The sequence below is a fragment of the Aptenodytes patagonicus genome, chromosome 3 (genome assembly GCF_965638725.1).
Source record: "Aptenodytes patagonicus chromosome 3, bAptPat1.pri.cur, whole genome shotgun sequence".
Lineage (NCBI taxonomy): Eukaryota > Metazoa > Chordata > Aves > Sphenisciformes > Spheniscidae > Aptenodytes > Aptenodytes patagonicus.
In genome coordinates this window covers 82,439,221-82,465,909 of record NC_134951.1, presented here as the reverse complement: position 1 = coordinate 82,465,909, position 26,689 = coordinate 82,439,221, and the positions used below count along the sequence as shown (strand labels likewise).

Sequence of the window (26,689 nt, the reverse complement as noted above, 5' to 3'; positions counted from 1 at the left end):
TTCTGGAGACTTTATCAAAAGTATTCCAATACGTGTCTTACACAAAACAAAGAAGGGCTTTGTTAGAGCATTTCACCAATTTTTGAAGAAGGAAACAGTTGTTTGGCCTTTTTTTTTTTTAAAGGCTTCAACAAAGCTAAAGAATTACATCGCAAAAAGCAATAATCTTAATTCCACTTTTGAGTTTCCTCCCTTTACAGCAAACACTAGACATAAACCAATTAGTAGGATTGAGCAATGTTTTCATTAGTAAACATTGTCTTCCCATCACAATTTTCAAATTATTTTCCTTTTCCAGATATGAAAACATTCTATCCCAGTCTTTCAATAGCCAGAATAAATACAGAAAGTGCTAAAGAACTCTTTTAAAACTTCCATTCTGTCTACATTGAAAATAAGTAGTATTCATGTTCAGTAAGGCTATCACTTTAAATGGAAACAACTTACATGGTTCCTAATAAAATGCCCAGCATTCTACAAGTATACAATGTCTGGATATGATCCGAACGCAGTAAATATTATCAAACTATATATGAAAGGTGAATACAAGACAGATTTCTCCAGATTTCTTAACATAAAAGAAATGGTAATATAAAGACCATTTTATCAATGCAAAGCTTTCTAAAACACAACCTGGTACAATTTGGTCTGTTTCTACACAAACATCATCTTGTCCAGGAGGACACTGCATGACAGACAACATTGTCCTGATATTTTTTAAATGGAGAACATGGAATAATTGTTTTTACTAAAGTTGAGAACAACAACAAAATGGTTAAATGGCCCTTTTTAATTGCAAGCTGATGTATTGCTCAAAGTAGAGCACCTCCTGGGAGGGCAGAGGGAAGGGACCTTTTGTTATTGTAGTCATTGGGGCAGAGTTTCTTTGTTTGAACTCTTTTGCCCAACCATAGGCTATGCAACAGCCACTAATCTTCATTAAGAAGGGGAATTCTGATCTTCCACTGGGTTTTGGGAGCAATACAACATATATGTAAAAGCATGACACTGTGATTAAGTTGTGTATCTGCCTGTAAGAAAACACTCATGTGAGGACTAACAAGATTCATCTGGCAAAGAGAAAGTTCTACGAAACAGCTCGTGGGGTGCTTGAAAAATCTAGACACTGAAACTTTAGTCCACAGATACTGCTATGGGCAACATACTTTGCCGGCCAAATAAATATTCCTGCCGGACAACTCATTCTTTCACTTTTTCCCCCCACTATAAAGGTGCTTTCACTACAGAGTAGACCAGAAATTCAGCCGTGCCCTGGGACACAATTCACCAAGGGCAAGCCTTAACACAGTTCATCAAGAAACTGTAAATCTAGTACTAGGTAGTAAGTTATTGTGAGAGCTTTCATATTCCTTAGTTTTAGTTACAATAGAGTACAACATATCAATGTAGCAATAAAAATAAACAAATAAAACAAAAAAACCCCACCCTGGAGCCATTAACCTACATCACCACTTTTGTTTCAGTCTGCCACCGCTCTATAGCAACTAGTGCTGTATTACATTAAACCTATTCTAGAATATTTACCCAAGAGTTGATCTGGCACTAGGAGTCATATATTCAAACAGAAACTCAATTTCCAATTACATTGCAAATCAGCAGGTTTTCTAATGTCCTTGAGAAGAATTACTGTAGTAACTCTTAACTATTATTTTAAAGTATAGTGTATCTTATACTCTTGGAATACATGAGTAAAATTACAAATCTGTTGATAATTATTCTTAAGATATACCGAGCACCATTTAAAAAAGCTTAAAACTTGCAAAGTTGACGATGTTTAATTTCTGCTCTTCACTGGAACAGATGACATGAACAAACTTACAGAAGAGCAGTATACACAATTTCATCAGTACAATCATAAACCCTATTAACAGACTCTCCTATTTATAGGACAAAATTCAAAGACAGATTAGAAACGTGTGTATTGGAGTATTATTTACATTTCCTAGTGTCCCATTTGCACTTACATCGTGTATTGATCTTCTAGATGACAACCCCAGCCCTAGGACTTTTTTCCAGTTCTTTGAGGATTCAAACTCTAAAGACATTTCCAGAAGTAATTATTAATCTACACCAAAATTGTCCAAGACAGAGCAGGGCAATAAAGAGCCCTGTCCTACTCAGTGTGGAGAGAAACAAAGCAAGCAGTAGCTAGACAGATTCTTCATAAGGAGACAAGAATGAAGGCGGTATCAGAGGAATGGCTCCCTGGTAAGAGTCGTCTGGGCTAGAAGATCATCTGAAGAGGAGTTGAGCAAAGGGTCTAACCTACAGGTGAGCACACAAGGAAAGAAAGCAGCTCTAGAGAATGTAATTAAATATAACATATGATAATACTAATCAGTTGATAACCTTGAAGCTAAAGCCTGTAACAGAAGTAATGACCATAATCCTGAAGTATTACACAAAAGGGTTTTACTACGTTATACATACCTAACAGAGAAAAAGTAAAAGTCACCTAGAGTAAGAAGGTATCAGCAAAACAGGCAAGTACTGAAAAAAAAAAGAAGCAATGAACATTGGACTTCATGTCAAAGCAGATTTTTTAAGTCTTACTAGAGAACCAAACTAGACAGCAATGAAAGGCAGAACTGCAATTTGATGATTGAGGGCAACCAATCACATTGAAAACTTATCCTCCCACTGCAAAAAGTTATGTTACAACCTTATACATTTATTCATTGTACAGAAGCTCACAAGGCACGATCCGGTCCAGGAAGACAGCTTGAATGTTACTGCTAGACCTGAACTACTACTACAGAGTCCTGTTTTCATCTTGGATTATCAAACTTCTAGACAGGGACAGTTACAGAAAAGCAGTAAGTAATTTTTACCTGCAATTAAAGACAGGGGTGGAGGGGGGAAGGAGAATCTCTGCAGAGTGTTTAACTAGACTTATGAGCTAAGTCATGCATGCATCCAGAAGAACTATCTAATACCTTGTTTGGTTTATCCTGATAACTTTTCTTGAAAGAAAAAAAGTTAGCTAAAGAATATTTCTAAGCCCCTTGGTCATAAAGATAAACCAAGACAAGGAAAAAACTGGCTCTGATACACACCTTGACTACAGAAAACACTGAGCAACAACTCAGGAAAGAAAAGATATGAACATTTCCTTTACAGAGGCCACTGAACTGAACAAAAATGCTGAAAATTAGTGGTTACTCTAAGTTTTAGCTTCAATTTTCACATTCCTGATTACTTAGCAAATAATAAAAATGAAAGGAGCTTCTCGATGGAAATCAGTGAAGTTTACATTTCCTTCCTTGAAAACAAGGGAGAAGCATGGAAGAAGGTAAGGGAATGAACAAGCGGAGTGAAAAGAGAGCAAAGGAAACCCAGCAACTTAGAAAAAGCAATGGTCCTTGAGCATTTTAACTTTTAATGATCTTGATTCCAACCAGAAAGAGAAATGTATTGTGCTGTATTTTTACACAAACCTCAAAAAATTTCCAGGGAGATGTGCATTCAACGTTATTTACCATTTCAGATCTTGATGTACAAAACTAGACAGCGCAGACAGTTGTTTATATGGCAATTCTTAACTCTGCTATGAGCTAGACCTAATGCAACGTTGCCCACTTACCTTCATCTCAGCTACTTAACAAACATAATTAATGTGAATACATTGCTTAACAGTTACTGAAATCATTCATATGTTGGTATTTTATATACAGTTAAAAAAAACTATCCTCCTAAAACATTATTGCATTTAACTGCTAGCAGCTGATTTTTTTTAAGGTAAAAATTATGTTGCAAGGAGAAAAGATCTCCAAAATCAACGTAACAACCTTAACAGCAGAAATTAACAGGCTCTAGCCTTTTCAAAAGCTAAAAGCAAAATCCCATTCATCTCTATTCACTGAAATGAGCATCGCTTAATATATATTTTATATGTAAATATTTTTCCTAGCCAAAAATCAAGAATTCCTTAAGTAGTGCTTTACTCAAATACGCTTCAGAAGAGGCTTCCTTTAGCATGAAAGACAGAGCAAATACACCATTACTTATCTGGAATATCTGCTAAATTTGACCTCACATAAGTTTATCATAACATTCAGTTTATTATTTCACACTGTGATTTTCAATTCCACCTTCATCAGAACCACTGGTCAAAACCAAAAGTTATTCTTCATGCAGCACTGAATTTTGCATAGCCACAATTTATTTCCCTTCATTTGTAACAAAGCAACTTTTCAAACAAATATTGACACAAAGATAAGAAACCACTCTGAATTTATGATCTACATCCTTATCACAAACACAAGTTCATTTCAACTTTTAACACCTTACAGCTAAGTTTTAGTTTTTCTTACCCCGTTTAGATGACAAAAGCATTTATGGACAAAAGAAAAGTTTTATGAATTATAAAGCAAGGTTTTCCTCAAAAATCATAAAAATTTGTTCCATTCATTTTGTTTTAACCTTTTGAAAGACAAATAGTTTTGTCAGAAAAAGCACACTTGTGCAAACAAAGTAAATCCCTAACACGTCCAGAGGACTAGGGTTTTTTTCCAACTGAAAAATAATGCTTGTCAATGGCATTTTAGGCAGAGAACAGATTCACACATCAGGAGGGAATTCTTAAAGCCAGTATGTCTGAATTGTATGGACCTAATTAACCACTAACTCAAGAAATAACTTACATAAGGAATATTGAAAGCACAGCATAAAGCTTCTTCCTACGAATATTTTCATGACATTATGTTGTCTGTAGATTGTGGTCAAGATCTTAATTCAAACTGCTTATTGTTCTCTAGATAGTGGCGATTATATTTCATTTGTAAAGACAGACTATTCACTTTTACTCAGTTAAAGGAAAACTGGTCTCCAAATAGTCCTTTTGATGCAAATGAGCAGATCTGTGTCCCTGACTTCTTTTCTCCAGCCATTTCAATGCAGAACTAGAACTCAACACTCAGTAAGCTGCAATTAGAAATCGCTAACCTCTAACTACTGCTTCAGTGTTTTTACCTCCTCTTGAACTGTGTCTGTTCAGTGGTAGTAATTACTGAAAAATATGCTACTCACTAAAAAGCGCAGGCATCAGTCCTTAAGATTCCAAGACACCTTTCCAGACTGTCTAAATATTAGCTTAAACATTTGTTGCAAAGAGAATTTATTTTCCATATCATAGGTTTGACAAACTTAAGAAGACAGTATTTTCAGATATATTATCAGCTTCTTAAGATCTATACAGTTTGCAGAGTTGCTCTAGTTAAAATTACTGAAAGCTGTGGAATCCAACACATGGAGAAGGCACAAGCATTTCTACCATTTAGATGATGTTTCCCTACCTCCAGACTTGCACTTCCACTACTAGTATCACCCGTAATGCAATAGGCATAGTCACTGGTAATCCCAACCTTAAAACACGAGTCCTTTCAAAAAAAGTCTCGGAGCCAGATTTTTAAAAGCCTACGGGTGACCAACCATGCAGACAGGAATCTGCAGAGGGTTTAAAACCCAAAAGATTCCTAACTCTTATTGCTTTAACTAGATTTAAATAATGAGCTTGCATAACTACTTTGAAAAGACTACCAACTTACGTCACATATCAGTCTTCCCTATGACACTTAATGAACCAGAATCAGATCTGAACCCAAAGAATAAAGACAAAAGTTGCATCAACCCTAAAATATCCTGTCATCCAGCGTACTGTGCAACATTTTCCATAAATAGATTGCTTATTTGTATTTAAAGTCAATGAAAAGAATTTAAAACATACTGACTAGACCAAACATATAACACAAGAACACAGGGGAAGTCAATATAAAAAAAACAAACAACAAAACAAAAAACACACCAAACAAGAAAAACCCCACCCACCCTCATTCTGAAGTTATTCCTAATACTTTGTTGCTAAGCCTACACAAGTTATTTCAGACAAAAAAAAAAAATCATCAAATAGCCATAAAGACCTTCCAAATTCCCCTCTTTTTTTTTTAAACTGCAACCATTTAAAAGTTAGATACTCTATTAGAAATTATTCTTAATGCAAAGCATATTATTTCTCTAAGCTTTTTGATTAGACCTTTCTACTTTTGTTAATGCGTAGGTATATTAGGTCAGTTTAGAACAGCCTTCTCCATCAGAAAACAAAACTACACCAGACCAATGTTTCTGACAACAATCCCCCAGCCCTTGGGCAATTACAAAAATACCCTACCTATTCTAAAAAGTGTCTATCTCAAAAAATTAAATGCAATTCACATTCCTAACCCACAAACCATGTTCAGAAAAAACACAGCGCTTCTCTTCCTCTCATATACAGTTATCAAAGCATACATTGAAGATGAAACCTTATTTTGTCATCAAGATCAACAATAACTGTAACACCTAGTTCACATACGGCATCTTAAATCAACAAGCCTTAAATGCTTTCAGGAGGATTTATATTTATTTTATCCAACAGTGATAAATGCACTAGTCTACAGTGCTTTTGCGTTCCTTGTTCTCCCCCAAAACATCCATATGCAGTTATTTTATATAATCAATCGCTTAATTCCAGAAAGCACTTTCATAGGGGGGAAAAAAAGTGTATAAATGCAAATCATTTCTTATCTACAAGCTTCTGAACAACTCTATGCACTTGTTACCAAATCATTAATTCAAACTTATTCCTTTTTGAAAACTTTGGGTACTATAAGCACCCAAGACTTAAATCGAGATCAAAACATTAATTTATCTCCTACTGCAAAACGTCTTTTTACTGCCTTTCTATCCTTGGCCAAAAAAAAAAGGAAAAAAAAAAGGCAAGCTAAATATTAAAAGCATCCAAAAACTTGGTAATACTTGGAACAAAGGCAAGAGGAAGGTGGAATGGAAAGCGGAAACAGATTTAAAGAAAACAGTTAATATACTGTCTCATTTTGAATCTGACTGTTGATTTATCTACAAACAAAAACACGATTCACCCCACATTTCCCCAAAACCTGCTGTATCTTTTTTAGACTTGCAAAAGTGAGTAGCTGCCTCATCATTTAAAGTAAAGACAGTAAAGCCTAATCAAGTTTAAATTAGTACCAGTATTACAGACACATTTAGCAAAGGTCTGTACCTAGCTTCACTCCTGACAACATTAGAGTTTACATAGTATTGGCTGCTAGAACTTTAAAAACAGAGTTTTGGTTTTGTTCATTTATAAGCTTCTCAAGCCACAGAGCTTCTCTCAGCTACTTTCTGAATAAAATAAAAAAAATCTTCAGAATGAAAATAATGCAAATCATTAACAGATTTCTCAGAACAGCAACAAGTGTTAGAACAGGTGAATACCTAACAAAGTTAAAATTACCACCTTGCTCTCAAGCATGAGTCTACAAGTGACTTCGGTGAAAGCATAAGTGAAGATATGAAATCCTCACTCCCAAGAAGTCTTCAGTCTTCCTCACATGGGATACAGAGGAATACTCAAATCTGAGTATGGAACAGAAAGTTCCCTTCATCCCTGTTTTGCTGGGGAAAGGTAGCACTGAATGACTTAGTTAACTGCTCATATCACACAACAAGTTAGGAAAAAGTTAGTAACGGAACTCTGCAATATGCCCTACCCAAGGCTCTTCCTTTTCAATATCTTACAGGCAATATACTTTAAGAAATAACTTGTGCCTAATTCTCAAAAGAGAGAAGTAGACAAGTGGATCTCTAATCCCTTAGGACTAGTCTATACTATCAAACAGTAACAGGAATTCCAACTGATTCGTTTCATGAAGCACTTCTCTGAAAAAAACCCACACAGTTAAACTACTTTCAAAATACTACTTTATACATTCAAAACCAAGTCACATTTTACACTCTCCATTAAAGTGATGAGGACCCAATGGACTTACAGCAATTGTGTCTCACCAAAGAATCTGACCTTTCAAACTAACAGCGAGGTACATCAGTAGGTCACAGGCGAGTACCTTTCACTGTCATTTCCTAAGCTATACTGTCAGAACTCTAGTCAATTTACATTAGATTTCACTTTTCCTTTTCTTTTCTGAATATATGTGTCTCCCTGAAATCCTACTATTAAGGAAGTGATTAGCTCCTCTGGAAAATCCTACTCTCTCTATATAGGAAATTTAAAAGACAAGTCACTTAAACCAGATTGTTTACACTGAAGAAATGCCTGGAGAATCACTATAAGGCATCAAGTCTTGATATTCTAAATACGATATATACAACCAGAAGCTCCTGGGTGACAGTTTGCAGTATGGACACGTGCTAGCTGCAAAGTTAACCCAGCAGGCCAAAGACCATGCCTGAACAGTTTAAAATGATCCAGTTTGACCCAGCTCAGGCACATCCAACCAAAAGCCGTGTCCAGGTTACTGCATCTTCACAGATGCCACGCTCGCTGCAGCCCCTACAATAAGTAAGACGTGCCTTATGGTCAAGCTGAGCCTGGAAAAGCAGGGAAAACAACAGAGGATTGTCAGCTCTCACGCAGTCTAGTGAAAGGGCTTTCATTTAAGCTGATAAACAGTACACATGTGAATCACACCATCATCTGGGCTGAAAATTTTGCCAAATTTGGGTCAGCTCAGGGTAACAGTGAAAAAAAGGCAAACATCTGTATTTGTAACTATCTAGAATGAAAATACACTTTAACTATAAAACTGTTACCTACTGCCAGCTTGTTGTAAATGCAGCTGCAATCTTATCTAACATTTTTAGAACTAGTAGTCCAAAAAGCTCAGACGTTCAAAGAGATATGCACGCACTTAATTTTTACTACCAGTAGTTCAACTGAAATAAACGTCATCGTTGACAGTGGTAAGTATGCTCCTATACAGGTTCAGAGGCTTAACTGCAGAAGCGTGGAGCTAATGCAAGTAAAATTATTATTTCTTTTCATAATAACTATAATGGAGCTGGTAGCTTTTGTGCAAAGTCTAGTTAATTAAGATAAACATGTAAGGCTGACCTAAAAAATGGTAAGATTTGTTAAACCACTTACTAACAAAACTACAGAAGCACAATCTGCCATAAACACAAAGAAAACAGGTTGGAATTAGAATGTATTGGGAATGGACAAATGCATTAATCAGACAAAAAATAAGCCACAGTTAGCAGTCAACCTGCAATTCCAGAAAGACTGTGCTACGTTCTCTAACACAATCACGAAGGCTCCTTCACGCTAGCATCAGCCCACTTTTTCGAACAAGCGGCCGTCAGCCAACAGTGATATTGTTAAAACCTAAGCAATACAAGCAAGGAGCTCTAATTATGATAAATATTGCAAGATGTAGGACATAATCACAGAAAACCTTCATCTTGGCATTCAAGAAACAGTCTGCAACGAGCAGAACTGAAAATACCCAAAGCAATTATTTTCAAGCTATCACAGACTTAATAATCTTAGAATTACTTTCAAGACCTTTTCGTGGCTACGCTAGCGGCCAGCACCTGGGTGCAGAAACAGGAGCAAGCTCCAAGACCAAGCCAACGTGATTTCTCAGGGGCTTCTGTTAATAAACAACCAGGACCGGGGCCAGGCCAAGAGCAAGTGTGAATTTCCTCCTTTTCCCCGGGAACACGCACACGATCAGCCTCCACCCTCTGAGCAGGGAGCGCGCTGTCACACACAAACAGGGCTGCAACCTGCCTCCCCAGCCCTCCCCCCCCGCCGCTTTCAAACCAGACACACAGCACCAACCAGCCAAAGGGAACACGACAAGGGGCAGCGGTAGGGTGTGGTTTGACTATTACTTTTTAAAAAAAGACTAAAACCCAGCCTCTCTCAGCCATCAGAAACACCCGTTTCATTAGGAAGAAATTACCCGCTGTGTTTTTCCGGTACAACATGCGAACTCAGGACTACGAACCTGCTCCCGATATTTACTTGATACTGAAGGCTGGCAGCCTTCAGACACAGCGAGCCAAAGCGCTCCGTCCGTCACGCCCTGGGAAAGCTGCCCCGGAGATTGCACCAGCGGCCCGGAGAGCCGCTGGAGTAGAGCAGGTTGCTTTGTGAGAGGCGCCTTCTGCACAAAGCTGAGTATTTAAAGAAACAAGCAAGCAGCAACAAAAAAAAGCCCACCAGCAGCCGCCTTTCGGCTCCGTTTAAGTCACAGACAGACAAAAAAAAAGCCTACAGAGGTAACCCGTTTCGGGGTCGGGGGGGGGTTAGTTTCACTATTACCGCCCTTGCCCGCCACCTCCAGCTCCCAGAGGGTTTCCTGCCTCGGAGCCGTCTGTCCCGCAGGGTCGGGCCGGCATGTGCCTGCGGCAGGGGAGGAAGGAAGGACCCCGGCCCTGCGCTCCCTTTCTCTCCCCGGCCGCTGCAACCTGCCTTCACCCGCGCCGCTCCGGGCACGGCAGGGGTCCCGGCACTCGCTCCCCGGCCCTCCCCGCCGAGGAGCGGAGCCTCCTCCCCGACCAGAACGGGCCGCGCGTTAACGGAGAGCGGGGGGAGGCCTATGCCCGAGCCCCCCGGCCGGGGGTAGGGGGGGCGGCGAAGGGAGCCAGGCTGATCGCAGAGCGGAGGCGGGCGCGGCCTGGCCCGGGCGCGGTGTCTCACCTCCCGGGCGGCCCGGAGGGGTTGGCGGGCCGGGCCGCGGCGGGCCGGCCGGGCGGGGCGGGGGGGCCGCGGCGGGGTCGCTCACCTCGGTGGGGTCGCTGATCTCGAACAGGTCCAGCCGGTTCGCGTTCCAGTGGTTGATGATGTCGGCGAGTTTGCGCCGCTCCTCCTCCCGGCTGCCGCCGCCGCCCGACATCCTCGCCGAGCCCGCCGCCGGGGAGCCGAGCCGGGGCCGGGCCCTCTCCGCCGAGCCCCGGCGAGGGGCGGAGGCGGGGACGGAGCGGGGGGTCCCTCAGTCCCGGCTGGGGAGGGGAGGGGCCGGCTGTCCCCTCGGCCGCTGCCGGCACGGGCGCCGCGGAAACGCCCCGGGATCGCGCCGCCGATAGCGATCGGCCCCAGAGGACAGCGGGAAAGGAGAGAAAGCGAAAGGGGGAAGGGCGGGGAGGGGGCGGGGAGGAGGAGGAAGGATGCCCCGAGTCGGCGGCGACGGCCGCCGTGTCTCCCGGCTCGGCAGCGTCTGTCCCCGCTCGCCTGCCCTGAGCCGAGCGAAGCCGCCGCTGCCGCCTTTCTCCGCCCCGGTATCGCCCTCCCCTCCCTCGCTCCCTCCCTCCCTCACACACCGTCCCGTGCGCGCCCCCGCCCGGCCGCCCGCCCTCCTTCTCCCGGGACGCGCGTGTGCGCGCGCTCCCGCCGGCCGTCACCTCCTGGCGGCGGCCGCGCGCCTCAGGAGGGCGCCCCCTCCGCTCCCCCCCCGGCGCGGCGCGGGGAGGGGGCCGGGGGCGGCCGGGGCGGGGCGGGGCGCGGTGCGGCCAGGTGCGGCGGGTGCCTCCGCGCGGTGAACGGGCGCGGGGGGAGGGGCGGCTGCTGGGGACACGCGGCGGCCGTTGGCGCGGCGGGGGGCAGGCGCGGGCGGGGGCAGGCGGAGCGCGAGGGGGGGGGTGCCGGCAGGAGGCCCCTCGCCGACGGCGGGAGCGGGAGCCCTGGCTGCCGCGCGGGGCCCGCGGTCGGGCGCTCGCAGCGACAAAGGGCTTGGGCCGCCGCGACCGCGGGAACAAAGACCCTGCGGGCGGAGGCTGGCGCGGCCCCGCCGCGGCCTCTCCGCGCCAGGGCGGGCGGGCGGGAATGTCCCCGCTTCCTAGCCCTCCCTCCCGAAACCCTCCCTGCCCGCGGGCAGAGGTCAGGGCGCACGGCCGGGGGGCGGGGAGCGGGTCAAGGCCGCTGCCGAGCGGAGCGGTGCCGCCCGCTCACCGTGCGGCCTCCAGCCCCTCACCTAGCCTTTCTGTGCCCCGACTTCTCCCTGCAAAGCCGGGAGAATAACGCTCCCCCGCTTCCCCGGGCGCTGCTGTGTAATAATGTTTATGGAGTGTTTCTGGAGCACCGTGTGAAAGGAATTGTCCAAAAAGACTGTATTGACAGAAATTTCCGCAGCTTGAGATGAACCTGAGATGGAGTTAAAGCATCAGATATGTTTTAATGTTTTTTAGATATATAATTTATGTGTGGTTCCTCACAAAATGTGTCTGTTGGCTGTAAGAGGCATCTCCCGTTGTATAGACTCTGGAATCCAGTACGACTCTGGGGGTTTGGCTTTGGTTTTTACCTGCTGAAGTAAGTAATGTGTCCTGATACTTCCAACAGTCGTGTGTGTTTTGCATTGGGCATCCTCTGAAACTCAGTCCTTGAACAATCATATTCGAACTCGGCTATCTGAGCGTGTATCTTTGGTTTCTTCAGGTGGTTAAAAAAGGGGAAATACTGTTTCTTTTTAGTGTACCTGGCGAAGTATTTCAAGTTCCTCTTTGCTGAGGGAGTTCAGATGAGTGGGTTTTGCTGATGAAGTTTTGATTGGCTGGGTTATTTGAAGAAGTAGATTCCTCAGAGGCCTTGTCTACATTAAGCAATTAAATTATTGTTTTTATCCAGCAGTATAGCTCCTGTATAAGTACTAGCAGTTCTGGTTTTACAGGTGAAGGTCAGTTATACTTTTGCCCTACATCTGTAACTGTGCCATATTAGAGCTTTACAGTTCCAAGGACGGAAGAGATCCTATTTCTCGGGTCCCAAACTCTGTGAGGGGTTGAAAGGCCTTCTGAAAGCCCTTGGAGAACTTGGAGGGGGGGACACAACCTCAAGTTCCTGGAATGTCATAATCCTAAAACTATAATTCCTTTTAGAAGTAAAGTGTGGAGAGAAGAGAAAGAAAAAAACCCAAACATAACTCTTCTTACATAAAAAGGAAAAAAAAGCATGCTGGATTTTTTTTCCATATCCAGAAAGAGCGTGCTGCCGGATAACTTTGGATGACCTGGCAGTGCCTGCAAAGATCAAGAAACCATGTAAAATCTGTGATGCGATAGTCCACAACCCAGGCAGGTAGCTGCGTGCTCTGTCACAGATGACATTTGCGGAGTGGTGTGCTGGTTTGGATGCTTGGCTCTGTCTGGATATTGGTGAAATGGGATTGTTCAGGACACTTCAAGATTAGGAAGGAGACTTTTAGGTACAGGGTGTGTATAGATCACCATTTTGCTTTTACAAGCTATATAGATAAAATTGTTTTTTCCTAGGGAAAAGAGGCGGTTGCTCTGGGAAAACTGGCTACCCAAAGTAGTTGATTTAGCATTGCTGGCGTGCCTGGGTTTTCAAATGCCGAGGAGCACCAGGAATAAAATTATCACTGTGCTGGACCCACGTGGTGTATATGATCAGCTGTGAATTTATTTATTTCTATTTTAACTGTAGCTAGTCAGCATTTCTAAACCGTAGCTAGACTCCAGTCTGAATACAAACAACTCCCTCAAACTGAGCAGAAGTGGAGTAGGCTAATAATGTTTGGATGTCATTTCTCAGAAATCCCAAGTCACTACAATGTATTTCTGTAGTGGCAGGAGCAATGGAAATGCTCCTGATGGTCAGACACCAGCAGCGACCACGCTGCTGATTAGCTCTGCACTGAGCTGGACAGTGCTGAAGCAGTATCGAAAGAAACCAGGCCCGCTTGTACCTGCAGAGCAAGTTGTTGCCATCGATAGTCAAAAGGCAGCAGCTTTAGTACAGCATCAGGGTTTAAGGAAAATCATAATGTAGACAAGAATTTAGCTGTCTGAGTGAACCAGCAGGACAGTATGCATATGGAGATCGTCCTGTGGGAGATAAAGTATAAGCCCTGATCTCCTTGGAAAAGCTAGTGTGCAGAGAGCTAAAGCATGAAATTATAGTGTACCAGCTCGTTTACAGTGGAAAATGTGTGCTGCTTCACTTTCAATCCCTATTTTTTTCACAAGGCTATTGCAATGGGAAGTAAAACAGCTGCTGTAAAGCCTAGCAACTGACATGATTCCTGTGAACAGTTGTAAAGAAAATTCAGAGATATTTATGAATGGAAAGCATTATACACATAAAATACATTATAAACAGGATTGTGTGTTTGAGCTATCATCAAGGCATCTTCCATTTAAGGTATTGCATAAGTTACTTGAAACCATTAACTGACATTTTCCTCTGTATTCTTTCTCAGATTTTTATCATTTACATAGTGAGAAGACAGGATCCTATTTGAGGAGTTTCCAGTTCAGCCCAGGATTCCTGTAGGTAGTCCCACTGAAGCCAGTGGCAGAGTTAGAGTTAACTCTATAAATGATCGCATACTTGATAAGAAATAATAGTGCGAGAGAAGCAAAAGAACGGGGAACAAAAACTGCTTTACTTGCAAGTGGTAATGAAAAATGCTTTTTACTTCTTTCCTTCCTGAACAATGTTCTTTTCTTTTTTAAGGTGCTTAAGATAACTAAGCTACCGTAAGCCATTATTGTGATTGTTTGTTCGGCACTCGAAGTATAATATGCACTTTACAGAACAAATGAGATAAATGCCCTTCCCCGTAGAGCTTGCAAGCTAAATTTTGTCACAGGTGAGAGCAACAACTAGAGGAGAGATCCATAAAGAAGAAACACAGATATACAAGGAGGCCATTGCAATCCTCCCCATTCCCCGAGACATCAAGAAGTGCGGTGCCCATGTGGTTACCTGCCGCAAGGGGGTCGTGTCTGTGCAGCTTCTCTCATTAATCATATTGGCGTACATCTGTCCCTGGGGGAGCTGATGGTTATAAGCAACAACAACATACAGGATCCCTTTATGTCTGCTCCTCGGCCAGCGCAGTTCATGCAAACAGTTCTCTTGCGTAGGGAAGGTTTGCGTGAAGGTAGGGTTGTGCTCTGCTGGTCTACTGGCCGCTCGCCAGCTGCCCATATGGTTGCCAGAATGCAGCATTAATTTTCTGAGGCAGCATGCATCTGATGTATAGTGCCGCGCTGTATAAATCAGCACGCTATTGAAAGCTATAAATTCATAGATATGACTGAAATTATTAAAGTAACCCTTCTCCTGGCTTCCCAAGTGTGCATGCGTTTCTAGAGCAGAAGTATCAGAGCTGTAATTTTGCATAACGCAATGCAAAAGCTTATGTTAGAGCAACATAAACATTGCAAACCTGGGTCATCAAACTGCAGTCCTTACATAGACGACACACCCACTGAGGTAAATAAATTAGCTGGAATAAGGATTGCAGCTTTGGACACTATAAACATACATGAGTCAGGGAGGGAAAAGAAGTTTTTCATTGCACCATTATCTCACCTGCATGAATTGCACACACTGTGTACATCAAAGTATCAATTTCATAGCCTAATTGGTAAACAAACGTAGTAAATACAGGCTACGTGGGCAAATTCATGCTGCATGAAAAATCTTTACTGTATGTTTAGATCCCACTTTTCTTATTGTATGAATGTAGGAGCTTATATTTAATAACCTTGACCGCTTTAAAAAATTAGTAAGGGGGGGCAGGGAGTAGAGGGGAAAACAGGGCAAATGTGGCAAGTTATGTAATTGGTTTTTGGAAATCTTTAGGTTTTCAGTTCAATTATCCTCGCTCTATTTCTAGGGAGAGGCAAGCACAAAACTGTATAAATGGCAGCTTTCTTAATAAATGTGTCTTACTTTTGGTTTATATGTGGATGAATTACAAAAAGTGCCAACAAAATCCCCTTAAAGAAGATGCTTAATATTTATTATGTATAGAAGATCTTTCAAAGTAATTTATTGGTAAACGCTTCTTGGGTTAAGATCCCTCAAGTTGTATTTGTACTAATAAACTAAACAGTGTAAGGGCCTTTTTCTAGCCCTACAGCCAACTGATCTAGCCTGGCCACCTCCATGGTTTTAAATTGTTTTAGCTCTAAACCAGGGTGGCTGCATGCAGATTTGCCTGCTCGGGTGGTCCCTGGCACGTGCTGACTCCGAGCCTGTGCCCACAAGTTGTTTAGTGAGCTACCTGGTTCACAGCTGGACCACGCTAACAATTTAACTTACAGATGATCGGGCACGAAGGAGCGGATCTGGATGCTGAAATGGTCCAGTGGACCATTTAGTGGTGAAGAAAGAGCCTGGAAACTCTTCTTGCGCAGCTGACCTCAAGGCAGGGTCTTCTGCCCAGACAGGGTGCTCAGGCATACCTGTGTTTGTAGGTTCAGAGCACGCACTGCCTCCATCCTGTCTTTACTGAAGTGTGCTCTTTGATCCACGTTCAACAAGGTGGATGAGAGTTTGACTGTCTTGCAGCATGTGAGCATTCGTGTTGACTTCAGCAAGATGTATGTTTGTCTTCAGGTGAACAGCTCCTGGAAATCAGAAGCACATGGGAAGAGGATCAGGTCCCAGTCAGAGGTCTGCAGTTGATGTCAGCCTAATACTGGAATCCTCCTGGATTCATCCTCAGATGAATACTGAATGCTTTTCTGGAAAACGCTTTTTATCCAGGGAGTGCTCTTCTCAATGTAGAGGTATTGAGGAGAAATTTAATGGCTGGTATACACATTAGATTGTCAGATGATCTCTCATGGCCTTATCCCATATAATTTAAAATGCAGTCAGTTAAAACAAAGTTCAGAGCTGCTGCAGGTACCACAAAAGCTTTCTGATAGTTTTTATTTTTAATCACAGATCTCTAAAGTATTTTCTCCCAAACTGCTGTGTTGTGAAAGAAGATGAGAAATTGGCCGACCATAAGAAGGAAAAGGAAGAAACGGAGTCTATGTAAAATTGTCAAATGGACAGTGTAAATAAACTGACATCCCCTGTCTCCAGAAATTTAGCTAATCTCTCTATGGTACATAGCATTATTTGTAAAGATGGTAAAGATGCTTAGATAGAAGTTAGGCATTTCTTTTAAGTTGAGGGTAGCTCTCCAATCAGTGGTCCAAACTAGGCTATTACTTAAAACAATGTGTAATAGTTTCAAGGCTCTTTGAGCAAGATGCAGTGGGTGTTTGGTCTTGTAATTAACCCGCTGCCATTGGCCACGCATTCTCTCCACCCTGTAATTACTTGACTAAAAAAATAATGCCATTCAAAGCATACATTGTATAGAAAATTAAAAGAGCATTCATTTTAATCTGTTTTCACACGCGATTATAACTTGTACATACATTTTACGTATGAGCAGAAGTCGTTTGGCCACATCTGAGCACTTTTTGTTAGAAAAGTTTGATTTGGAAGCAAACTGGGCCAGCATGCCATTGGCTTTTTGTTTTTATTTCACTTTTTTACAACCAATCCGAAAGTACTGGAAGGATTTTCACTTAAAAATATCTTGCCGCTAAGACTGTAATGGATGTTCAATTATGTGCTCCAACAATTGCTGTTCTTTTAAATCATACAACATGCGTAAGTCCTGTATGTAGAGAGCTTTAGCCTCAAAAACAAATACTTCAGGAAGTTTATAAGTGAAAACATTGGTGTAAACCTGTGAAATGAAAGTGCCCGCTCAGCAAAAAAGGGCCAATCCTTCCCTTGGCAAGTTTTCCTTAGTAATGCTTCTGTGTTCTTGAGGTCTTTGTCCAGAACAAGTATGGAATAGAAGTGGGGTTTGTATGTAGGAATGAAAAGCAACAGAAAGCATCACGAAACTCCTCTGTAGAAACCTGCAGTGGGATTTATTTTATCTGACCTGAATTGTCTGAAAGTTAGACCGAGAGGGTGAGCATAGACTCCATCTATAGGTAGTGGAGAGTAGCAGCCATTTCCAGAAGGCGATTGACACCTATCTTGTGACAGGATTAAACCCTAACTTTTAGATGGCTACAGAGTAGTGAGGTGAATCCCTCCTTGAGAGTAATGCTGCCATCCCTCAGCTTCTTCAAAGCTTCAGTCTTTTGATTGTGGCATAGGCTTCACTTCAAGCCCACCATTGCTTTAGCCAATGATGCCATTTTTGTATCAGGCATGATACAGCTGTGTTGGTCATCACATTTGTACAAAGACGACGAGTCCCTCCACCTGCGTTAAACCAAATGCATCCAACTCGATGAAGGACCTGTTTTTTGGTTTATGGATGTCACAGCTCAGTCCTGCCCAACTGGGTAAAGAAGGGAATAGCTGCGGGGGGGCATATTAGGGAGTATATTTACATTGCAGAATGTGAAATAGAGATACTTGGGCTACGTTTAAAAGCGCGTCCTTTTCAGCTGGCTAAACTTGTCCATATGAAATTCTCTCCTGCCTCACCTCCTAGACAGCTAGCTGAGATGTCTGTGCTCAACACCGCATCTACCAGCGTAGGAATACTCAATAGTTACGCTGAAGTAACTGAGCCCTGACTCTTCTCTGTGAGACCAACCTTTAATACCAGGTTGTGCATTTTTTCCTCAAACACTGTCACCTTTCATCCCATACCACTCCTTGATTGTGGGAAGAGACCCAGCCAAAATCGCAAAGGTATTTCCTTCAGGTCCTTCTAAATTCTCTATAATCATGAAGCTTGTGAACTACTAACCTATGGATAAGGCACTTGGTGTGCTGCGACCTCTGCTTGTTATCCTAACCACAAGCCTCACATTTTTACCATGTTTTCCACATCTTTCTCCTTTCTGTCTGTTCGTTATATTCCTTTCCTCCTTACTGTGTTTCAATATGTGTTGGGTTTTGCATATTACTTTGAGGGGCAAGATGCATCACCACGTGATAAATATTAAAGCTTGCTGGAAAGCAAGTGTGACTACCAGACCTTGGTACAATAATCATCAGCATTTTGCATCCTCGGCTCCTTCTCCCATGAGTGCAATTTTGTACAACAACGGGGAACGGAAAAAACAGACCATCTCCTGGCAGTACAGGCAGGCTGACACAGTGGCAGCTAGAGCTTGTTGTTAATGACCCTGTCATGCACAACATACAGCCTCATAGGTGATTTAAGAAATGTGTAAGAGTGTCTTTACTTAATGTTACCCAGCAAGGCACTGTGGGATCTGTTTAAGCAAATCCTAAAGACGGCATACTCTACCTTGGAAGCACCTTCAGGGTCAACACCTCCCAAACTTTCCCATATGCAGTTTTTCTAAGTGCAAAATTTATCCTTACGTTGTTTCCACATTGTAAAAGTGCATTTAGATGTTACCAAACAAAAAGCCCGAACTATGAACAGTTTGGGAGGAGATCTGACATAAAGAAAGTACGGTTTCCAAAGCATGTATCCCAAGGAACGTTACCCAGATCCAGCACTGCAGGCCAATCAAATGAGAAATCAAGAATTAAAAGATCACTGTAGACAAAGATTATGGAGGAGTACAGCTCTCTGGGTGAAGGATCTCCTAAATCACATTACTTCCACATCTCAAAACTGGAAGATCGCCCCTTTCACTCTTTCTGACTAAAGTTAGAAACACATGCACAGAAATAGGCACCTAGATTAATGACCTGTTTTCCAAAATGCTGTAAATTCCAGGCCATCAAAGGCACCTTTGAATCTTCACTTACAAATTTAGACCACGAGGCATGAAAAATGTGTCCTTTGCCTCCCAATAGCACCTATCCGAATATAGGAATTCAATGGAAAGGCTCCGCAAAAGAACTTCACCCGACGCGGTTATGGCAGATGGATGTAGACTGCTTAACATAACAAATCACCGGAGTCTGGAGGCGCTGCTCCGAAGCTGGGGCGTGCTGCCAGGCTGTGGGTTTTCCCTGCCAGGGGCTCTGCCTGCTCGGCCCTGGCCCCGGAGCATGGCAGAGATCAGCCACTCTGGGCCCATCTACGTTGCACTTGCTGCAATGTAGGTACGTGGGGCTGCACTGGCCGCTTTGGGTACCACTAGCAAGGATGTCGTGGCAGCAGGGAGCTCAGCCAACCTCACCAAGCACACTGCTGAGTCAAGGGGTCGGTCTGGTGGGCCTCTCTGCTGTCAGGGTTATACTGCTGGCAGCATTTTAAAGCTGGGGCAGGGTAGTCATTCCAAGACACAGGCACTTCAGTTTGAGTAGGGTGTTTTGAAACCCCCAGCCTATGCTGGATTTCCTTGCAGTTATTGACCCTAACCTGACCATCAGAATTACCATCATGTGAGAAGGCAGCGTGGTGAAATTACAGCTCCTTCTCACTGTAGCTTTTGATTGACAGAGGGCTAAGAAAACATCATCCACTAAGGAGACATAATATAAAATGCCCTGCTGCAGGCATGAGCTGTGACACAAGTGCCCCAGTGCAGAGGGAGCAATGGAAAGACTCATCTGTATTCCAGTAGATTATGAGGCAGAATGAGCAGCAGATCTGTTCTGGCTTGTTTAATACAAACTGTAGAATTTAATTCAGCTGGTCTTTGGATTAATTCAGTGACTTACATTTGGTGAAGTCCTATCTTTCATAAAGGCTTGAACTGAAGATGGCAAGAGACAGAGGATAAAGAACCTCACGGGGGTTTTTCCAGCGGTTAATCATCCTCGCCGCTAAAAGGTGTGTCGTATTCAATGTGTCCAAATTCAACTTCCAGGCACTAGCTCTTGTCACACTTCTCTCTTTTGTTCAATAGCACTTCGGTACTTCCTATTTTCTCCTTTTTAAGACACTCATATCTTACCTGCTGGTTTATAAAGATACCACTTTATCTTCTTCTTTTTAACTAGCTAAACAGATAACCCTCTCTCTCACTGTAACATACTTTTCCTAGCTTGGAAGTAAGCACTAAGACTGTTCACTGCACTTGCAGGCGTATCTTCACTTTTCTGAAAGGGGATACTAGCATCCAGCAAAACAACAATTTGTCTTTCTGGCTGTAGGAGTTGGAGCATTCACCGAGTCCTTCGGGGCCTCCTGGCATGAAGGTTAGCTCTGCATAAATCAGGCCGTACTTCTTGTATCAAGTTCTTCCTGAATCTTTGGGCTATATTGTATTGTTTCAATTGAGAGCACAGAGCATTACCAGATTAATAAAAAAACCGTACGTATTAAGACAACATTCCTTCATGTGCACAGTAGCATTCTTTCTAGCCGTACATCTTTTTAACAAACATAAAATATTTTAAGGAGGACCTATTTAAATTCAATCTGCAGTAATACAACTAATTTCATTCCTTAAAACCAGGCTTTTTGATGTCTGGAAATGCAAAGGAGCTTCTAAACACTTAGAAATCTCTCCAAATGGAAATAATTATATATAGTCGATACTTCTTTTTTTTTCCCATGTCATGCTTTTAGGCCAAGAAGTGATGTGTTAAGTTACATCAGGGATGGTCTAAAGCTCAGTCCTAATGATCTGATGGGTTGCTTATAGAGAAAATGCTAAGACATCCTTAAGGAAAGCAGTGGTGGTTGTTTTCAGTGAATCACAGATTGCTTGGAATGGCTCTGAAGACTGTGTATATATATGATAAGTCTTCTTTTGTTAAGGATTATAGACTGTTCTATTACTTGTTAAACACAGTAGGAGTGTTACTGCAGATCAGAGAGGACTGTCATTAGTAAAAATTCCTGCGATCCATAGCTTTGCTCAACGGCCAGTTTTGGGGTTTCTGTCTCAGAACAAGCTGCAGCACATACACTTCAAGAAGGAGAAAAAATATGCAGGGGTATGAGATGTGCTTTCAGAAATATTTGCAAGATCTTCCAAAGTCCTAGTTACTTGCATTTGTCCCTGGAAAGCAGATATACCAGTGTTACAGCCCTCAGCCTTTCAGCAAGGGTAAGAAATTGAAACAGATTTAAAGAAAATAATAATTTAATACTGTCATATACAAATAAAGTCTTGAGTTCAAAGGGCTCCATTAGACTGAGCAGAGAAAAAAAAAAAGTCTTCAGAAATTATTATTCCTTTTAAATATAATTATTTTCCTTAAGGAACATCTTAAAGAGACTGCAGCTGCCCAGCCTTGCTGTGATATCTGTACAGCAGCCTGTTGGATTAACTGTACAGGAGATTTAAAAGGGTTATTCCAGGTTTCGCACCAGTGCTGGAAAAATAAAATTACACCAGACCCAAACTGAATTAAGTAGTTAAGAACCCAGCCTAACACATTAAAATGACCTTCTCGCTACCGATTTAATGTTTTCTAAGCAAAGCCATGGTCCTTAGCCACTGATGTAAATGGATTTGCTATTGACTGTAGCAAAAACAAAATTGAGGCTCATTTGTGGTTCAAGACTTTTTGCAAAGGGATTTGGCGCACTTAATGCACAGTGATAAAACAAAAGCAACATTGAACGTGTAATAGATACACAGAGAAGGGACAAGAGTAGAATAAAAAAAAGGTTGTCCATTTTCAAAGAAAGTCATTCTAGAAGGCAGTTATGTATTTGCTGGGTTTCTCTTTACTAAGAATATAACTCAGCTCACGCGAAGTTATGCATATGCTTACATATCTTTCCTGACTACAGATATTTAGGTGAAGTCAGGCCTTAATTAGGATCTTCAAGGATTTCTCCAGCTGATAACAAGATGCTCACAGAGGCTGCCTTTACCACGGGAAAGCCATGCTCACTGCGGCTTCTCTGCTGTTAAAAAAAGAGGCTCTCACAGAGAGCACTTCGGGGCAGGATCCTCACCTCGCTGTTCTGAATCAACCCCTGGAAATGCTTCTCTTCCTTAATTTTGGAGCAACAATAGGAAATCCTTTCTATACCATGTGCCTCATGTCTCATCATGTGCCAGACCCCACGCCGTGTGCGTGGAAACTCCCATGCCAGCCCTGGAGCGAGGGGCTTCGGTCACCATTTCTGCTGTTCACGTGGTGCCTGTCTCTGGCCTCCACAGGGCTGCAGGGCAGAAGCAGGCAGAGGAGCCCGGCACAGGGCAGGGGGACAGGTGATGTGCCTCAGGCTCACTGCTACCACGGCCCCGGGAACTGAGGGACACCCGCTTCCCCAGACTAATGTCAGCTGCAGCAAATATCCCTTCGGTAGCCCTTCCTGAGGAGAGAGTGCTGGGTAAAAGCTGAGGTTGACAAGTCCATCACTTTTACCATACTATGTTTTCTTTTAGGATAAGCACAGCACGCACATACGTGAGCAATGAGGAGGGGGAGAAGACACAGCCGTGAGTACCAGAGACTTGCGTTGTGTTGTGGCAGATCCTCCATCACTTGGCATTTTCATGGCTGTGCTCCAGTCTACCCTTGCTTTGGCACCCAGCTTGTTCCTGCACTTAAGTACCTAATGACGCCGTTTTCCTGAACAAATACCTGCGCTGCTCCTTAAACAGGGCAGAAGGAAATTCGCCTACCGCAGAGGGAGATCCTGTCTGACAAAATTTGAATATCCAAGTCAGGCAGACAAGTTCCTTTGTGGGAACGCTCCTCTCCTCTGACATGCCCAACCGGTGAGTTTGCCTACGTTTTTGAAACTGCCATACCTCAAAGAGCGGGGTATAAACCTGCCGCATGAGAAGGTTCGGTATCCACTGACTACTGAGTCTTTCTGGAGCTGGGGAAGGAGTCAGATCATGATCTCAGTCTGACTTTCTCTTTGACAGAGCTTTTCAAAATCATGAGCAAGCCTAATAGCTGCTTATGAAAATTAGGGTATGAAAATTACCCATAATGTGCATCGCCTCTTTTCATCCAGCTATCAAAACTGGGAGTGAACTTAGAAACTCCCATTTTACAGAGGAGGAAGCAGATGCCGAGTGAATCAATGAAGCAGAAAGAGGAGGCAGGCTCCTGACTCCTCCTTCTCCTCCCTACCCGCTCACCCACTACGCGTCCCGTAGGTACCTGTCGTGCTGCTCTTTGCTGTCATTTGTGAGAGGTGTTAGTAAATGCAGCTATTCTTAGCTGTCCCTGGGCAGAGCCCATGGACGCCACCCCAGGCTGAATACCTGTCAAGTACCCTAGATACATCCAGGGACCTAGGCAAGTGCTGGTCCAAATGGCTCCCATGCCTTAGGGACTGTGGAGAGGGTGGAGCGGAGGTGCAAGTGCATTTTCCATACTCAGCAGCAGCAGCAGCAGCAGCAGCCTCAGCATGCCACCTGCCTGTCTGTCGTCAGATTCTCCCAAAAAGGACTGTGTATGAGGACCTCCCCACTCACAATCTGTTCCTGAGGTGTACTACTTGCAGGTGAAGAGTTTTGTTATAGAGGGAGGTCAACGAGAATGTGTTTGAATCTCAGCAGCAGAAGCTCCACTTGCACCCTTCTCAGATCAACCGTTCGAAGGCAGGACTCCACCACTCTGTTGTGACTTAGTCAGTAAAAGTTGTGTTACAGTCAAAGAAAAAAAGCTCCGATTTATGCACCAAGCAGAGATGAGATCCTAGAAGTTCAGGCTATGCTTGAGGGATGAGTGCTGAAAGATGTCTGGAAGAGGAGCTAGTAGCAAAGTCCACAACGCCGACGTGACAGCAAGAATAGATTGCAGGACGCAGTTTTAAGGGTTACTCAGGTTATATACTCATGTATGTCAGCAGTGCTGGCAATTTGCCTTCTACATAGTGGCAGTAGGTATCAGCTTAAATCCACTTTATAGCTCCCTACAAAAAGAATGCATTTTCTTAAAAAGCTTTAAGGAAAACCAATGCAAACTTGATACAAATTGACCTGTCCTTTAGACAGGAAGAAATCAGCACGTTATTTTGTTACTAAGTTCAATAAAAATAATTGCTTTACCAATACATAATAGTACTCTGACTCCAGCTATTGGATAGGCAAAGCCTTAGTCATATGGATGAGAACTGGAAGAAGTCATTAGCAGCAGAGAGGCAATTTTAACAGTTCTGTGTTTGATTCCCATGGAGAATTTCATATGTCAGTCACATCTCCTAAACAAAAAATTTTTGGCAGTTCCATGGAAAGTAGTATATATACAGACAGACTCATTGGCTTGCTTTCACCTAAGCTTGTTTCGATACAAGGAGATAAATACATTCGTTGTTTTATGGGGTTTTTTTAATTCAGATTTTTAGCTGGCACAAGTCAGTGCACCTTCAGTGATTCAGGTCTGAATTACATTCACACCAAAGTCAAGGCAGTGCACTTCAGTGGAGCTACACTGATTTACACCTGCTGAAAATCTGGTGAATTTTTAAAGCCTCTTTTGTAGTGATATAAATACAGTGTAAAGTCAGTGTGAAATCATGGATACATAAGAATTTTAATATTTGGCTGTAACGCATATGTATGTGGCTACGTAACTAAAAATGTATGAATATACATTTTACTCCCCAGTGTTTGTCATGGGATTAATTAAGGGAATAAAACTGAGGGACCCAAAGTCCACTCATTCCTTACGAGTGCCACTCCTGGTGCCACTGCATCTGTAGGTAAAGATGGGTCCTTATACAATACTTATGTTCCCTCCGTATTGTTATGGGAATTGTAGTTCAGCCAGGTGTGGAAGCTCACATAGATATGACCACCAGCTCCCGCAGTCGTCCATCAGCCCAGGCATCCCTCCATTGTGACTGTGGTAACAGTGCTTGGCAGAGCCTCCTGGGGTACCAGACCCCTGGAGTATCAAATACCCCATCCCCAAGCCTTCTGGTATGCAGGAGAATGGGCAGGGTGACTGGAGCCGCAAAAGATGAGAGGAAGAAGAAACATAAATGTAAAGAATAAAGAATTAAAAGTGTGGTACAGAAGGACAAGCATCAGTGCAGGCAAGAGATGCAAAGTAAAGCATATAAAAAGAAAAAGAACCAAAGAGGCATGGGCAGAGATAGAGGTGATGATAAAACTGTGCCAGGGCAGAGACCAAAGAAATAAGAACGGTTTCTAAGCGATTGTAGGGGAAGGTTTCCACCCAAATCCAGGTATCACAGCTTTGAAACCATCTCTGAGTTGTAGTTCTCAACGGTGCCTCAATGATAATCTACCTCTGCAGCCTGCAGAGTTGGTACTTCTCAATTTTGGCAGTTTGTGAATGTTTTTTTCTGTTTGCTCTTCTCTTGTTATTGTGGATAAAGGACAAAATGTGCCCTGTAGAGAGTCAGTCACGGGAACAGTTTCCCTATAAGAGTACCTGTGGCACAGTAGTGCTGCCAGCAGCATGGATTAGCTCTGTTTTTCAGGACATACAAAGATTTAGTTGGCATTTATCCTTGTATTCCTCCCTTCCAGGAGACATCGCAGGTGTAATGTTTTATGTCTTGTTAATCACCTTCACCCACACAATGGTTATTTTCTTCTGTTTGCTCTGACTTCGGACGAAAGGTGGCTTGCTATGGCATGCAAAGGCAGTGTCTCTAGGACAGAATGATGTAAACGTCTATGTGAATTCATGTAAATAATGATACCTTCTACTGACGATGATATTGGGAGACGGTAACATTCTCATGAATGCAGTTCCCAGTGGAAATAACACAATGGAAGAAACTTCTACAGCATTTGCTATGTATTTCAGCCATTCTCTGCTATCAACAACAGGGAGCTGTGGAGCCCAGATTTCCTGCATGGGAAGAGCAGTTTAAGGAATGCAAATTTGATATACACAGTTTAGTGCTTTACATGAATTTCACTCCTGAATGGCTTTAAAATAGCTTTTCTTTTGCAAGATGAAATTTCCAGTTGACAAACAGCTTGACTTGGAGCCCATTTGTGTGCTAGGAAAATATTGTATGTATGTCAGCTGTTTCTGAGAAAAAAATCACCATAGTGAAACTTATCTTTTAGAATAACCATGCAAAATATCACTGATGGGCAAATGCTTGGTGATTAGTGTTTATCATGGTTCCTTTTTAAGTAGTGACTTCTATTTTTATGCTGAACTTTCTCTAAATTGCTGACACAATGTTATCTCAAGACCTTTCAGCCAGATAAGACCATGCCAGTTTCCTCAAAAATGGTCTTCTGTCTATGGATTTTGTATATATCTGGGGTAGGGAGGCACTGTGGGAAGCAAAAC

The 26,689-nt window shown here is 42.8% G+C and overlaps 1 protein-coding gene and 1 long non-coding RNA gene across 23 annotated transcripts in view; one reads left to right on the top strand and one right to left on the bottom strand.

Moving 5' to 3' along the window:
- Positions 1 to 10,905, bottom strand: part of AFDN (afadin, adherens junction formation factor) — a 135,725-nt gene extending 124,820 nt beyond the window's left edge. For 10 of the 21 annotated variants that reach the window (XM_076334002.1, XM_076334005.1, XM_076334009.1 and 7 more), the window contains exon 1: positions 10,611 to 10,904. In XM_076334002.1, the coding sequence (XP_076190117.1) occupies positions 10,611 to 10,721 (111 nt within the window). In that variant the 5' untranslated portion in view covers positions 10,722 to 10,904. Of the gene's footprint in view, positions 1 to 10,610 lie in introns of all 21 variants that reach the window. The other 11 variants (XM_076334006.1, XM_076334010.1, XM_076334008.1 and 8 more) reach the window with 2 other exon arrangements.
- Positions 10,906 to 11,966: 1,061 nt separating this feature from the next.
- LOC143158270 (uncharacterized) lies at positions 11,967 to 16,953 on the top strand. 2 transcript variants are annotated; one of them, XR_012994952.1, is made up of 3 exons: positions 11,967 to 12,133; positions 16,196 to 16,368; positions 16,529 to 16,953. It is a non-coding gene; the product is annotated as an uncharacterized LOC143158270 (long non-coding RNA). The 2 variants fall into 2 exon arrangements; XR_012994954.1 differs by lacking the exon at positions 11,967 to 12,133 and adding an exon at positions 14,046 to 14,112.
- Positions 16,954 to 26,689: the final 9,736 nt, after the last annotated feature.